Source organism: Pygoscelis adeliae, unplaced genomic scaffold (genome assembly GCF_000699105.1).
Source record: "Pygoscelis adeliae isolate BGI_AS28 unplaced genomic scaffold, ASM69910v1 Scaffold36, whole genome shotgun sequence".
Classification (NCBI taxonomy): Eukaryota; Metazoa; Chordata; class Aves; order Sphenisciformes; family Spheniscidae; genus Pygoscelis; species Pygoscelis adeliae.
This window is the reverse complement of record NW_008824934.1, coordinates 5,198,794-5,213,441: the sequence shown is the minus strand read 5'-3', so window position 1 is coordinate 5,213,441 and position 14,648 is coordinate 5,198,794. Positions and strand designations below refer to the sequence as shown.

The following is a 14,648-nucleotide window of genomic DNA, read 5'->3' as shown; positions in this document are numbered from 1 at the left end:
CCTGTTGTGACAGGACAAGGGGGAATGGCTTTAAACTAAAGGGGGGTAGGTTTAGACTAGAGATAAGGAAGAAATGTTTTACGCTGAGGGTGGTGAAGCACTGGCCCAGGTTGCCCAGAGAGGTGGTGGATGCCCCATCCCTGGGAACATTCCAGGTCAGGTTGGACAGGGCTCTGAGCCACCTCATGTGTTTGAGGTTGCCCCTGCCCACGGCAGGGGGTTGGACTAGATGACCTTTAGAGGTCCCTTTCCACCCAAACTATTCTGTGATTCTATGATTCTATATTGCTCTGTGTTCACAGCTGAGGGTGCCTGCATCTCTTGCAAACCTAAAGTTTAGCCAAGGCTGTTCTTCACCCGATTCTCTGCATTTCCAGAGCCCCACATGCCCCATGTCTTAATGGAAGAAGGTGATATGACGCCTGCAGAGTATGAACGACACCTGAAGGGGAAGAACGATTTCATTAAAGGCACTAAGAAGGACCCCAGTGCTGAGAAAAAGGTGAGAAGCAAAAGCTGCAGGCGTTAGCTGAGGCTTCCCTTGGGACCGGAGCTGTGCAAGTAAATGATTGCTTGCTTGCTTGCAGTGCCAGATATTACACTGGCCCAATAAGCTCTGCAGCATCCTCCCTCGGAGAAGGGCTTATGTGGAGGAAGAGGGGAAAATTCTGCAATGCTTCTGATAAACTGGGTGTCGAAGAAGCTCTGAGATGGTTATTGTGTGTATAATTAGTACTAGTCTAGCATAGCATAATTAGATAGGTACATTGTTACAGCGTTAAGGGTATTATAATTATTGCAGTGACATAGAATAAAATATTCTTTTAATTGCTCAGTAAATGTTTACTGTTTCTGGATAGCTGTCAGAGAGAAATAAGTGATTTTACTTGGAATAATGAGCTGAACTGAAGACAAGGTAGGAGAAACTTCTCTTTGTTTTGCTGATCAGCAGATAGAAAAATATCTGCTCTGGGATTTGCGCCTTGTCTTTCAGCAATTCTAAAGCAACGAGTGACAGCCTAGCGCTCCTGAGCTGCCACATCGCTGTGTCTGGGATCAGTGAAGAGCAGTGGACTAGTCAGAGCCCTCTGAATTTCCAGGGTGGGCGTCTTCACCCAAGGCACGTGTCACACTTGTGTAACCGCAGCCCCGGGCTGACTGTGTCGGCTCCCTGTTTTACATGCGCAGATGTTCTCGTTTGCGACCGGGGATGCTCATTTCCCTTAAAACTCATTCTCCATGTGTCTGAGCCTGGGCCCCCGCTTGGCAGATGTCCCAAACCTGCTGCGAAGGTGCCTCCCTGTGCTGCCATGATTTCTCCTTTCACCAGAGACACATCAACCCTCTTCTCTTTCCTTTTGCCCTTCGCTTTCTCTTGCGGCGCGATGCTGGGATCAGGGCTGCGCTTGCTGGCGCGGCAGGCGTCTCCTTTAATTGTGTTCAGCGTGCGGCAGGTGGAACGAAATGAAACTCCCACGCTACGGCTCAGATGGCTCTCTAATTATTTCTGTGTCTTTAGCATGTCAAATTATCGGGGGGGGAGGAATCATTCCGAGGCCATTTCTCTGCAGGAAACCCACCTCTTTGCCCCAGGAGGACTGGGAAGCAACTGCACGGAGAAGGGCGAGAAGCAGAGAAAATGCCCTGAATATCTGGGGTAGACTATGGGCTAGAATTGCTGCTGCTCAGAGCATGACACTGGGCACCTCTCGGCTTAAATGAATTAGCCCAGAAATTTCAGCAGTAAATGATAATTAATTCTCATCCCTCGGTTTGTTATGCAAAAACCTTGGATGCTCGTTAGCTAGCAGGGTGGTGGGGACGAATGCAGACTGGAATCAACTCTTGGTCGACAAGATCTGATTAGTTTACTGTAATTGGATAACGGGTGAGGGGGAACGGAGGGGAGGGGAGGTGGGGAGAAGAGACGGCGCGGATGAGATGCCTGCTTTTCTGGCTGACCCGTAGCAGCAGCTCCGAGGCTGTTTACTGAAGGCTTGCCTGTAAAATTCACCCTGAAGTCCGGGGGAAATCCAGGTTACGGGCTCATCCCGATCACACAGGGATTTTATGTCTTGGGTCCCCAAGAGCATCCCAGGGAGTGCTGCGGGTAGGTCCGGGGCCACGATTCGGTCCTCAGGCAGAGAGACAGCAAGGATCCCTCTAGTCTGAAATGTGATAAACATCCGTGCCGGGAAAGATGTTAAACAAAATAATGTCATATGGCTGGAGGAAAACGGGGATGGAAAAAGCCCTTCCAGTTCCCAGTGACTGACTGATTTGTACTCCAAAGCATGAGAGTGAAATGCAGGAGGGTGAGCGAGAGCTGGGGTGACAGCGAGGTACTTGTTCCTGTGAATGGGAACCGTCTTTTCACAGGGGTCAGAGAAGCAGCACTCAGGCAGCGCAGCCGAAAGCGAAGCCCACGCGTACGCGTTGATCCGCAGGGACTCTTGAGTGTAGTGAGTTACGTAAAATAAAGGTTGGTCGTTAGCTCGTAGATCCAGGAATATAACTCACGGCTGGAGAAAACAAGCCCGGTTATTTGGGGTCTGGTTTACTCCTGGTGAAACCAGCATGAAACAGCAGCCTTTGAATTATTGCGGTGGACGTTTCCGCACTGCAGACCCAGGGATGAAAGGCCGTGGGCCGTGCTGATGTGGGGTCCCGGAGCTCCCTCGAAAGCAGCGATGCGCTGATTCACTGCAGCCGTGACCATGAACCTGGGACTGCTTTATATACACACAGCAGCAGATTATAAACCCATCGCAAGAGGTTTTTTCCAGTTTGATTTTATCACGTTTTTAATGAAGACTGATATTTGAAATAAAATGAGGCAAAATGCAGAGAGCCGTTAGAGCTCTGTGCAGTACGGAGACATATATCATGTGGGTTCCTATCGAACGATGTCCTGAGCGACCGGTTCGGCTTTCCGAAGCGTTTCGATCCATACAAAGAAAAATGATAAAAGAGATGGGCAGAAAAAACAGCAAACCAGAGGCGGCAGGAATGAATCAAAGCGGTGAATACAGCTTGCTGAGGGCTGTGTCTCGCACTTCATTATTGAGTGACCATGGACAAAACCTCCGGTGTGCCTCAGTGTGATGCTAAACTGCGCTAATGAACCACGTTTTCGGGAGGGATCTAATGAAATGATTGGAGAATCAATTTTGCAAGGTGCTGCGCGGGGCCAGATCTTTTCATTTCTTCTCCAGGCTCTCATCCATGCATGCAGGGGGTCCCTAATTTCGGCTTTCTGCCAGCCTTTGTCTCCCGGGCAAAGCATGACCGTGGCTGGGAGGAGGCAGGAATCCCGTCCACCCACGGAGCAGCTCCGCAGGGTGTACAGACAGAGCAACCTGCGGCGCAGCCTGAGCTCAGGTGTTGTCACCACTGAGGCCAAGACAAGCCGATCCCTGCCCACAAAAGGCCGCGCACTTACACCTTTGGGCTCGCAGCCCTGCTCTGGTTCCCCTCGAAGTGAAAAGGGGCAGAAAAATCAACCTCTCGAGCTCTCTCCTTCTTTCTTGCAGACGGATATCATCAGGAAGCGGCTGAACAAGGACATCCCCCACCACCCCGTCATCATGCTCAACTTCTGCCCTGACTTGAGGACCCTCCAGCCAGACCTCCAGAAAGCCCAAGGAGAGTTTATCTTCCTCGTAGACCGCAGCAGAAGCATGAGCGGCGTGAACATCAACCGTGTCAAGGTACAAGGCAGGAGGGGAAGTGCCTCCGTGCCAACAAAGGATGAATATTAGAGAGCAGTGGGGGTTGTTGAGTGCTGATGAGTGCTCATTATGAGGGGATGGGGGGTAATTATATGCTGTAGCTTTAGTCATCTCAACCGTGTGGCTTGTTAGGTACCTGCAGCGGAGCTGACTCTCGCCCGTTCTGTTCCTCTTCCTCTTCTTCCTATCAGCGCATCAAATGCAAAGGTGTTTTCTTTCCCCCTCTTTGCTGGCTTGCTTGTCTTCTGCATCCCTTCTCCGGTTCTCCCTGTCTCCAGGAGGGCTTGGGGCGATTGCTGCCTAGGTGGGAAACCTCCAGGGAGCTCCAAGGGATGCTTCAGGGCAATGTGCTGACCATGCATGAGGAGACATTTTGCTGATGGGCGCCTCTGTGCACCCGGAGATGTTGTTTGAACATGATGCATCTCTTTTTCAAACACAGATGAATGCCTGCAGTCCGGTGGAGGGTTATGAGAGGTGTGCCGAGACCTCTGGATAAAAAAGGGCTTGTAGAAAGGCCTTGTCATGATATTTTGTAGGCCTGAGGTTCCCCTGTCAGGTAGGACTCTCACCCAGCTGCAGGTTGTCCCATGAGAGCTGGGCTTGGCTTTGTGCCACTGCCTGAAGGATCTGGAGAGGTTCCTGCCCTGAGCCCGCTGGGGACCACTCTGTCCATCAAAGGGGAAATCACTCCGTTAACTATTTAATTATCGTTATCCCTGCCTGGATATGCTTTGGAGGCCAGGTCGGTGTCCGACGCCTGCCAGCTGGCAGGTCTCAGTGAGAAGCTGCAGTCTCTGGCAAAAGCTCTTTTGGAAAGTTTCTGTCTTGATTTTCGGGACCAGGTGAGCCCCAATAGCTTGATGAATATCGCATTCTCCTGAGCGGGGCATGGGTCTGCGCTGCCCCGTGCATCTTTGTTGAGGACAGCGAGGGAATTGCAGAGGCAGGCTTCATCTGAGGGGTTCGGTTGCATTTGGATGTCTGAGAGATTCACCGAGCTCGTGCGTCCCCAGGTGTCCTGCTCGCACCCTTTCCTAACACAAGCGCCACCGGACCCGAACGCTCCCCTGAGTACGGCTGCACCCTCTTCTGCAGGACTCACCGCCCAGGGCGAGCAGCGGGGAGCATCTTCCAGCCCATCTCCTTACCCATCTGTCGCCGGTTTCCATGGGAACTGCCAGAGGACGGCCACCTCCGGCAACAAGGATGGGGATGCCGGGGAGCCCAAGGACGGCTGCAACAGGTACCCTGGGACAGGGAGGCTGCCCCCCTGTCCCTGCATCCACCAAAGGGGCCAGGATATCTCCGAGGTGGTGCCCCCTTCCCTCCGCATGTTTCGGAGCCTGGGAATCAGGAGGCATCTCTGCCCCAGGCCAGATTTTTGCTTTCCGACTCACAGCGTGGCCGGGTTTGGGCACCACGGTCTCTGCAGCTTCCGCGGAGGCTGGTCTGTCCCATGGGGGTGGGGACCCTGCAGGGACAGAGCCCTTCTCCGAGAGGTCCTGAACTGCGACTCCCGTCCACAGGAGGGCTGTAAAAACAGGAAAAGGGCTGTTCCCCTTCTGGAAAAATGTTTCGGGGGAGGTATCGGAGATTTCGGAGGAGATACCTCCAGGGAGGAAACCACTGTCTCTCTTTTGAGTCCCCCATCCTTGTTTACGACTTGCCAATATCAGGGACCTCGTGGCAGGGGCTGCTCTTGGCGGGTTTGGGTGGGTTACGCTTGATGGAGACATTTGCACCGTCCTCAGCTTGCTGGGTGAGCAGCGTGGCAGGGCTCTTGGGCGTGCGCAGCGGGGAAAGCTGAGCTGCAGAGCGGCGGTGCTGGCAGAGATGCAAACGGGGAGGGGGATGGTTCTGTGCGGGCTGGCTGCGTGCAGCCGGGAGGACGCGGTTCGCTGCTGAGCAGGAGGGCGCTCGGCCAAAGTGGCTGGGGTGGAAAGTTCAGGGGTTTAAATTTCCTGCAGCTGGTTCCTTTTCCATTCTGATGCAGCCGGGGAGAAGAGCCAGGCCCGTGACGGTGCCCGCACCGGGCGGGCTCGCTTGGCAAAACTAGGCTAATAACTGGGAATTGACTTCTCTGGAGGCAAACATCTCTTCTTATTGAGCTGCCGTATAGATATTGAGTGCAACAGGATCAAGATCAATATTTACCACAAGAAGCAATAAATCTTTCCGCTTGCTGAAACAGAAAGCAGGCATCGGTTGCCCACTTTGGGAAAAATATTTGGAAATCTGTTTTTTTTTTCCTTGTAATTAGTTCCAAGATGGGATGCCAGCGTTAAGATTTGGAAGAGCCAGCATCCCAGGAGCCATCTGGGAAGCAGCGGTATAAATATATTCTCGTAGGTTTGCGATAACAGCTTGGTTTAAAGTCCTCCGGAGCCTGTTAAAGGGCAGCCCCGTTCTCGTACATTATTTCGCTGATTCGCAGTGCTCTGGCTCGCCCTTGCTGCTGAGTCTTACAGGGGTCGGGAACCAGGCTGACCTGCCACCCGTCTCCCTGTGGCTCTTCCCGGGCGGGGGGTTTCTCTGCGTGCAGCTCCAGCACCCACCCTCTGCGGTTACTCGGTCTTTGCCGCTGCGTATGACAAAGCAAGGAGGCTGCTCTTGCTCGTTTGACCTTGGCAACTCTTCTCTTGGGGCTGGCTCTAGGGTTTCTGCTGCCCTAGGCAGACTGGCAGGAGTCTGCCTTTATCAGCACATAAACAGAAAGAACCAAGCCGCTCCTGAACGCTGCCAGCACTTTGCTTTAAATTGGCCTCCCTCTCCGGCCACGCTAATTGATCCTGCTGCCCCTGCAAGCTCGGGAGCTCCTTGGGTAGCTCTTGCCCAGTTGCTGCTAACACAAGCTCTGTCCTGGAGTTGTCCACGGCCATCACATGTCTGAGACAATCTAAATTGCTCTTCCCTTATGTAAAGACCAGGAATAGGCAAGTTAGATAACCACCTCTGGTAAAGAAAATAGCTTAAAACTGTCTCTCCCAGTTATTTTAATTGATGCCAGCTATGAATACAAGAGAATTGGGGATGGGGGAGGCTTTTCCTTTTGTGTAATGTTAAGCTGTTTGTTTATTTTCTGCAAGTTTGGACATTGAAATGCATTGCGTGTCACACTTCTCAATTTCACACTCTGCTTCTCACCCACTAGCTCCGTGCCGCAGTACCGTGTTGCAAGCACAAATTTAATCAGTTAAAAACAAACAGAAAAATTTGTTCAGCTCTTTTTTTCTTTGAAGGCTCCCCATTTTCCTCACTGCTTTGGGACCCAAATATCATTAAGGGACTGAAAGAGCAGAGTAATATGCAGGGGTTTCACAGGCAGCGCATGTGAAAGAAACAGTTGTTTTATTATCAAATGCACGCAGGCAAATGGAGTAAGGTGTGATGGCAAGGTAGGACTTGGGCAGAGCTTTTACTGGTGAAGCTGGGGCAGCCAGGGAGAGACCCGGCCTGCCTGATGGCCGCTTGCTTTCCACCCCCCAGGATGCCCTGTTGGTCATTCTCAAGAGCCTGATGCCAGCGTGTCTCTTCAACGTCATTGGGTTTGGATCCACCTTCAAGACCCTCTTTCCTGCCAGTCAGACTTACTGCGAGGTGGGTGAAGGGGGAGCCACATCTCCTCGGTGCTCACAGGGCGCTGGTGCAGAGGCTGACGATTCTGCTGCTCGTTTGGGCAGGAGAGCCTGGCCATGGCCTGCGAGAGCATCAAGAGGATCCGGGCCGATATGGGTGGCACCAACATCTTGTCGCCTTTGAAGTGGGTCATTCGGCAGCCCATCCACAGGGGCCATCCCCGACTGCTCTTTCTGCTGACGGACGGGGCCATCAGCAACACGGGGAAGGTCCTGGAGCTGTTGCGAAACCACTCCTGTTCCACCAGGTACGGAGGGGGGCGGGGCTCGCCACCGCGGGGGCAAAAGCCTGCCACGGTGGGGGATGTGCTTCTCCTTGAACAAGCCTCCATCTCACAGACGTCCGCGCTTCAGAGAGAGAGGCAGGAGAGATTGCTGGTATGAGCCATGGGAGAACCTCAAAGGGTTTGGAACAGATCCCAGAAGTTCAGATGCTTTTTAAACAATCAAAAGCAGGATAATTGGGCTGACAACTTCACAGGCTCTCGTCTGATGCTTCCTGCTAGCAGAGATTGACACACGAACAATCTTCCTTGCCGGGTTTTTTTATTTTTTTTAAAGCACATCTGGGTCTGGCCCCAGCTGCTTCCAGGATGGGGCTGCGCAGAATTGAATATGCTGAAAGAGAGCAATGTAACAAGCAACTAATTTGTGCATCGAGCTGCCAGCCTGGTTCCCCAGCCCTGATGACAGGCTGGTCTGATTTGTCCTCTGCCTCTTTAAGGGGCATGAAACATAAGAAAAATGTAAGAAAACCTTATTCCTCTTCCATCCCTCAGACTTCAGGGCTTATCAGGGAAGCTGCTCTGTCCTTTTTTTACTATAGGGAGGTCTAGCTGCTTCCCAGCTGTATAGGGCAACCCATCCCTTGCTCTTATAGAGGCATGGTGGTGGGCTAAATGCAATCAGAGTTAGAGCGTGGTCTCGGGTAACCCTGGAAGGCAGTGCCCAGTGCACTGCCGAGTCGTGTGTGTGTGGCCCCTGTCTCAAAAGAAGATCAGAGCCTTATTTAAGAGGGTGTGAGGCTGACCTAAGATTTGCAGCCAGCTGGGGATTAAAAACCTCTAAGAGAAAAGCCCCTCGTGCAGATGCAGTCGCTGCTGAAGGTGGTTTCCTCCTCAGCTATCCACTGCCCTGGCCGAACGCCGTATCCCACCCGTCCCCGTCCCTCCTGGCCTCCTACCGCATCCATCCCCACCAGGCACTGCTCACTCCTGCCCTCCCTGCCCAGGCTCCAGCTCGGCTCTGGGTTTGCAGCCTTCAGCCCAAACCAAATCCTGACTCACTGAGCTGGGAGTCAGGGGAGCAGCCTCGCCTGGCTGGTTCCTCTTTCCTTGAGAAAACGTTTATTTTAATTGCGAGCAGAGATAATTACTGGGTCTTTAGTGCTATTGGCCACAGACGCTCAGCAGGGAAAAGAGCTGAACTGGCAGCAAAGCAGCTTGTTTGTGTTTGCAGAGGAGGCAAGGGCTTGGGGTCCCGCTGGGAAGCCCCTGAGAGTCGCGGCTGAAGGCTGCTCTTCGGGGAAGGGATTTGAGGTCTGCTGAGAGGAGGGGGCTGGCGGTTCCTGACCCTCCTGCCAGCCACCTAAAAGAGGAGCTGGTTTATTTTCCTCCGGACGTGCTGGATAACTGCATAGCAGTGGGACAAAGCCAGGCGGGGTCTTCTGCCCGCAGGGAGTGGGTGAGCTGCGTGGGGCTGGGGGTCGGGATGGCTTGTCCCCTGGATTCTGACGCTCCCTGTCCCTTTGCAGGTGCTACAGCTTCGGCATCGGGCCGAACGCCTGCAGGAGACTGGTTCGGGGGCTGGCTGCCGTGTCCAGGGGCATCGCCGAGTTCCTGGCGGAGGGCGAGAGGCTGCAGCCCAAGGTGCGGCTGCCCCCTCCCAGAGCACCCCCCTGTAAGGCTCTGACGATGCTCTGGTTCAGCGAGGGGGAGGCCACAGCTCGCTAGCGGGTCTTATCCCCATCCTGGTGCTGCCTTTCCAACTCCCACTCGGCAGCAGGTGGGCGTGCGGGAGGGGATGAAAGAGCATCTTCATCTCCGGCTGTCAGAGGGAGTGGGAGGGTGTGTTTACCCTCTGCGCGGGGATGGGGAGAAGCGATAGCCGCGATACAGCAGCTTTGGCTTCAAAGGTAGCTGCTGCCTCAGACGCCGGTGAGGGCAGAGGAACCGGCATCAAAGCAGCCAATTAATTTTGAAGTCAGCTGAGCCCTGGCGTTGCTCAGGCGAGAAGTACCCGGGGTTTGAGGGAGAGCAATACGCTGCGATAGCTTTGCCTGTTAAGCCAACTTTAAAGCAAAGAGGGGAGCCTCTTCGTTTCCACTCTCCCCATGAAGGCTTAGTAAACCGACGCGCCTCAAATACGCCGTAAGAATGGCTCTGTCCCCTGGTGAAAGCACGGTGCCTAGCCTGTCATCCGCTGGATGACTAAACACAGAGAGAATTGGGTCTTTAGCTCCTAAATATCTCTACAAAGCTGGCTCCTACGTTCTTGATCTCAAAAGGAGGAGTTCAGCAGTCCACCCCTCTGCAGAAACCTGGAGCACACAAAAACCTCTCTAAGACAGAACGGCATCAGCATTTCTGATGTAAATTAAAAGCAAAGACAGTGAAGGGAGTGGGGTTTTTTTTATAGAGCTATTAATAAAGAGCTTTGCGGGCTGTGCAGCTTGGTGCCTTCAGCAGTCTGAGGCATCAATTAATGGCCTTATAAAACACAGCCTGGTGTGCCTTCCTGAGCCTGTGAAAAAGCAGTGAACAATAGAGAATATTTGAGCTGTTCTGCCTCTAAATCTGGTGTTCGCTTCCCCTGGTGTGCAGGGAAGATCTTGTAGATGGCTCCCTGGTAGGTTTGTCCATGAGATATTCACAGATATTGGTCTTCTCCACATGTGTAATTGGCAGAGCATTGCTGATCTCCGGCAGTGGTTTGTGCCAGCAAGGACCTGTACCAAAAATAGCAGTGCTGTCAGTCGGTGCGTGAGCGTCGGGGCTTGGGCAGGGCCGGGGCTCAGACAAGTGAAGGTCAACAGCTTTTCCTGGGTGCTGGAGGGGAGCAGGGGATGCTGCCTCACACCGGAGCAAGATACCTCTGGCCACAAGCTCCCACCTTGCCCTGAGCTGGCAACATGCGGTGTGAGATCAGCCCTGTGCTTTATCAATAGCTGCTCTGCTGCCCTTGGTATAACCGTGCCAAGGGGCTGGGGGTGCTGGGGTGGGTGTCAGAGCAGTCTAAGAGGGAGCAGGCTCCCATCTAAGGTCAGGAGAGGGTACAAATCAGCTGATGGATTTGTTTGGGGGAATTTTCCCCTTCCCCTGCCACACACGGTGCGTGCACCGTGGCACACGGAACGTCCGCTTGCTGCATAACTGCTCCCCTTTGCTTTCTGCCTCAGATGATCAAGTCGCTGAAGAAGGCGATGGCACCGGTCCTGAGTGACGTGTCCGTGGAGTGGGTCTTTCCCGAGAGCACCGAGGTCTTGGTTTCCCCCGTCAGCACCAGTTGCCTCTTCCCTGGTGACCGCCTGGTCGGCTACGGCATCGTCTGCGACACCTCCCCGTACATCTCCAACCCCAGATCTGTGAGTCCATGCTGCGCGGGCCGGTGGGGCTGTCCCGGGCGCAGGGGGTGTTGGCGTGCACATGCACAAGCGGGCGTCTCAGCTCCTTCTGCGTGGTCAGGAGGTGTCTCTTGCTTTCTCGCTCTGTCCTCAAGGGAGATGGTGGGTGAGACATCGGGGAGAAATAGAAGCTCAGTGGGTAAGGGCGCTGGTGCACACGCAGTGGCTCCCCTCGGCTGGGAGGTGGCTGGTGGACGCAGTGGTAGGACCTATTCCCTCTTTCTGCTTTCCCCCAGGACAAGAGGCGACGTTACAGCATGATGCATTCCCAGGAGTCGGGCAGCTCCGTTTTCTTTCACTCCCAGGAGGAGGGAGCAGGCGTGGAGAGCTGGAACCACTCCAGAGACTCGGAGGGCTGCTGCCCCGCCGAGCGTGCCCCCGACCACCTGGTGGCGGGCAGAGATCCCGGGGGAGAATCGGACACGGACACCGGTCAGGTTTTCCTCTGTACAAGCGTGGGTGTGATGGCCCTGTCTTTCCAATCAAGCTTCTGTCACTGCTCTGCCAATTTGCTTGTCTGACAAATAAGTCTCTTTGGCTGTATCTCTCCAAAGAGCCGGAGGGGTTTGCAGGAGGGATGACAGATCTCCCGAGGCTTGAGCGAGTCTATTTGGTTTGGATGTTTTATCCAAACCTGTCAGGAAATCAAGGGAAGGCCTGGACAACTGGCTTCCCTGGAGATTTTCAAAGCAGCTCTAGCTTTGGCCACATAATTATTTGCAAGCTTCCCAAGCTGCCCTCCGGTGTGCGGAGAAGGAGAGGAGGTAGCCCAGCTGGACTGTCCCTGCACCTGCAAAGCAGTCGCTTCCAGGCAAGCCCTGACGTTGCAGTTTGAGGTCAGGAGAGGGGGGGAATGGATCCAAAGCCCTGTCCCCAGGGTGTCAGCCCTCACCATCACAGTTTGGCTGGGCGCTTGTGTCAGCAACCTGTGGCATAAAGCCACTGGCTGCACCCCAGAGCTGGCTGCATTTCCATGTGACAAGGAAACCTCTGTTACTCGTGGGATATTCTTCCCTTATATTCAGAGAGGAACTGTGCTGCGCATCCCCTCAATCTTGTCAGAAGGTTGAGAAATCATGCCTTTCCAAATGAAATTTTACTCTTGCTCTGACAGGAGAATGTCTGCGCTAATGAAATTTCATTAGTAAACCCTTTGTCTTCTCCAGGGAGGTTTGGGGAAATGCAGGCAGGCTTTTTCTGGCTGAAAACTGCTCAGACAAAACCTCCCTAACCTCCTCTCCCGACATCCCCAGGAGTTTTGAGTGTAGGCTCTTATTTCCTTTCATGGTTTCATTGCTTCACTTAAAACAGGGCAGGACTGAGCGTGGCCCCCTCGGCCCTGGGAGGACCACGGGGCTGGGCTCCCTGCTGCCCACCGTGAGCCAGGGGCGGATGGTGCTGGCTGGTCCCGCTCAGGAGCGGAGCTGATCCTCTCTCCCGCCGTGCAGGGACGGACGTGAAGGCTTCCTCCAGGAGACGGGCGTACAGCACCACCCAAATTGCCGACCACCAGCCTTGCAAGAAGGTGCCCACGGCCAGTGATCCTGGCACCGCCCTGGTGAAAACCCCCCTTCGGAAAACCCACCTGCAGGACCTGCAGCAGGTCAGCCCCGAGCCCTGGCAGATGGATTTCCAGGTACGTGATCCCCAGGGAGGCTTTGCCTGCAGGCAGAGGCCGGCGTGCAGCAGCAGGAAAATCTCAGATGCATAAGGGGAAAGAGCCTGGCTCACACTAGTCCTGATATACATATATATGTGCCCGGGCTTTGTGCTGCAGCATATGACAAACGTGTAGGAAACAAGCCAAGCAGGGGGCAGAGTGCCGTCCTGATATCCCATAGCAGTGCCTCCCCATGGGAGCCCAGCTTTTCTTTGCTAAATGCCTCTCCCCTTCCTCTGAGCGGCCTGTGCTTCACCTTGCTGCTCCTCTGATCCCCAGGCTGCTGCTTACTTCCTATTTCCCTAGAGTTTGACCATGCGATGCAAACTCTCCATATGGCCGTGGAATATCTGTGCCCCGAAGGGGCAAAGAAAGTCAGTCCCAAAGCAGATCCCCCGCTGCCCTAGCTGGAACCACAGCCCATGGGCAGCGTCAGGCTGGGACGTGGACCTGTGTGATGATACAGCTGCTGAGCAGTGTTATGTCCCCTGCCTGCAGCAGGTAGCAGGTGAAATTTGGGAAGCTTTTTAGGCTGATCTGCGGAAGGGTGGGGGTGGTTTTCTCCCACCCTTGGCATTGCAAGGATGCTCTGCTCTGAAATCAGCATCTGCAGGGCTGGGAGGACCAGCAGCACTTCTGTTCCCATGGAAACTCAGAGCGGGATGTCTGGGGCTTTCCTTTCTCTTCTGCTGCGGGTTAGAGATCGGCTGGGTGAAGGGGGGCTGGAGGTGAGATGAGGGGGCGAAGGGGAAGAAGGGCCTGTGCTCCCCAGGGAGGAACGAGACCTCTGCCCTCCAGCTGCAGCAGTGAGGGTGGCGAACAGCATCGCCTGACGAAGGGCAAGCGGTGGTAGGTTTTAGGGGTACCAGTGACCTTGCCTGCATTGCGAAGGTCCACAGAGCATCCTTCTGCCCACAGGATGCTCAGCGTGAAGGCAGGGATGGAAACGACTCCCTTCTGGAGGGCAGTAAACGGTTAACAGCATGCATCCTGGTCTTAATTAATTGCAGCCTGGTTTTGCTGTGCCTTGTGCTGCGAGGGCTCCCAGCGGCTCTCCCAGCTCCCAGTCCAGCTGCCAGGGCTTGACATTTTCGGGGGTGTGAACGTGAGCCCTCAGCTTGTCTCGGCACGCGCCGCGCTGGGAAGGAAAGGTCAGCGCTTGTGATGGGCAGCTTAAACTCCCAGCTCCGTTCCCAGCTGGCTTCCTCTGGCTGGGAGGAGAGCTCGGGCAGGAGAAGGAGCAGGTTTTGAATGTAAAGGGTCTGGCAGAGGCTTCTGTGACCGGCTTGCTTTTAAATATCTCAGTCCTAGCTCAGTAGGTAGCTCCTGGAGCTGCCTGCCTCCCATTTTTGCTGGTGGTCTCATAGAGCATCAAAAATTAGGTGGTGGTGGAGGCCACGTTCTTGCCTGCCACTCAGAGAAAGCATCTTTCTGTCCAGCACTGAGATCCACCACTTTTTACCACCTCTGTCCTTTACCGGTGTTGTGCTAGGAAGATACAGAGTCTGTTGGTTTTAGGGGGAACCTTCCCACAGCCCCAGGGATGGGGATAGAAACAGCCAGAGCTCGGTGTCTCTGCTAGCCATGGAGGGGGATGTCCATCCAGGATGTAGCACCAGAGATGCTGGAGGGGGGATTCATGTCTCCTGAAAGTGGAGAAACAGTCTCGTAAAAAAAAGAAAAGATAAAAATTCCCTTCTCCCCATCCCCTGAGCCTCCCTCCTTCCGTTACTAAGCAACTGGTCCTTGATCTTTCTGTCTCTCTTCTTTCCTTTGGTTCCCAAGTGAAGTCATTAAAATGTCTGGAGGGATGAAACTCATATTTCACCTTCTGCCTGCCTGGAGAAGGAGCCCCGGGGGCCAGGGTCCCTTGGGGACACCCTGCAGGTCTGATGGAGGGCTCTGTCCGGGCACGGATCCCAGCCGGGGCTGAGCAGAGAGAGACCCACGTGTTTGCACGGTTGCATCTCATGCTGGGATCAGGCAGGGAGCAGGCG

The 14,648-nt window shown here is 54.3% G+C and overlaps 1 protein-coding gene across 1 annotated transcript in view; it reads left to right on the top strand.

The window, feature by feature from the left end:
- The window catches only part of VWA5B1 (von Willebrand factor A domain containing 5B1), a 21,435-nt gene that overhangs the window by 2,555 nt on the left and 4,232 nt on the right, over positions 1 to 14,648 (top strand). Inside the window, exons 6-14 of the mRNA XM_009325306.1 lie at positions 378 to 502; positions 3,534 to 3,710; positions 7,221 to 7,331; positions 7,415 to 7,617; positions 9,123 to 9,237; positions 10,767 to 10,952; positions 11,228 to 11,423; positions 12,440 to 12,627; positions 13,570 to 13,625. Coding sequence (XP_009323581.1) covers positions 378 to 502; positions 3,534 to 3,710; positions 7,221 to 7,331; positions 7,415 to 7,617; positions 9,123 to 9,237; positions 10,767 to 10,952; positions 11,228 to 11,423; positions 12,440 to 12,627; positions 13,570 to 13,625 — 1,357 coding nt within the window. The remainder of the gene's footprint in view (positions 1 to 377; positions 503 to 3,533; positions 3,711 to 7,220; positions 7,332 to 7,414; positions 7,618 to 9,122; positions 9,238 to 10,766; positions 10,953 to 11,227; positions 11,424 to 12,439; positions 12,628 to 13,569; positions 13,626 to 14,648) is intronic.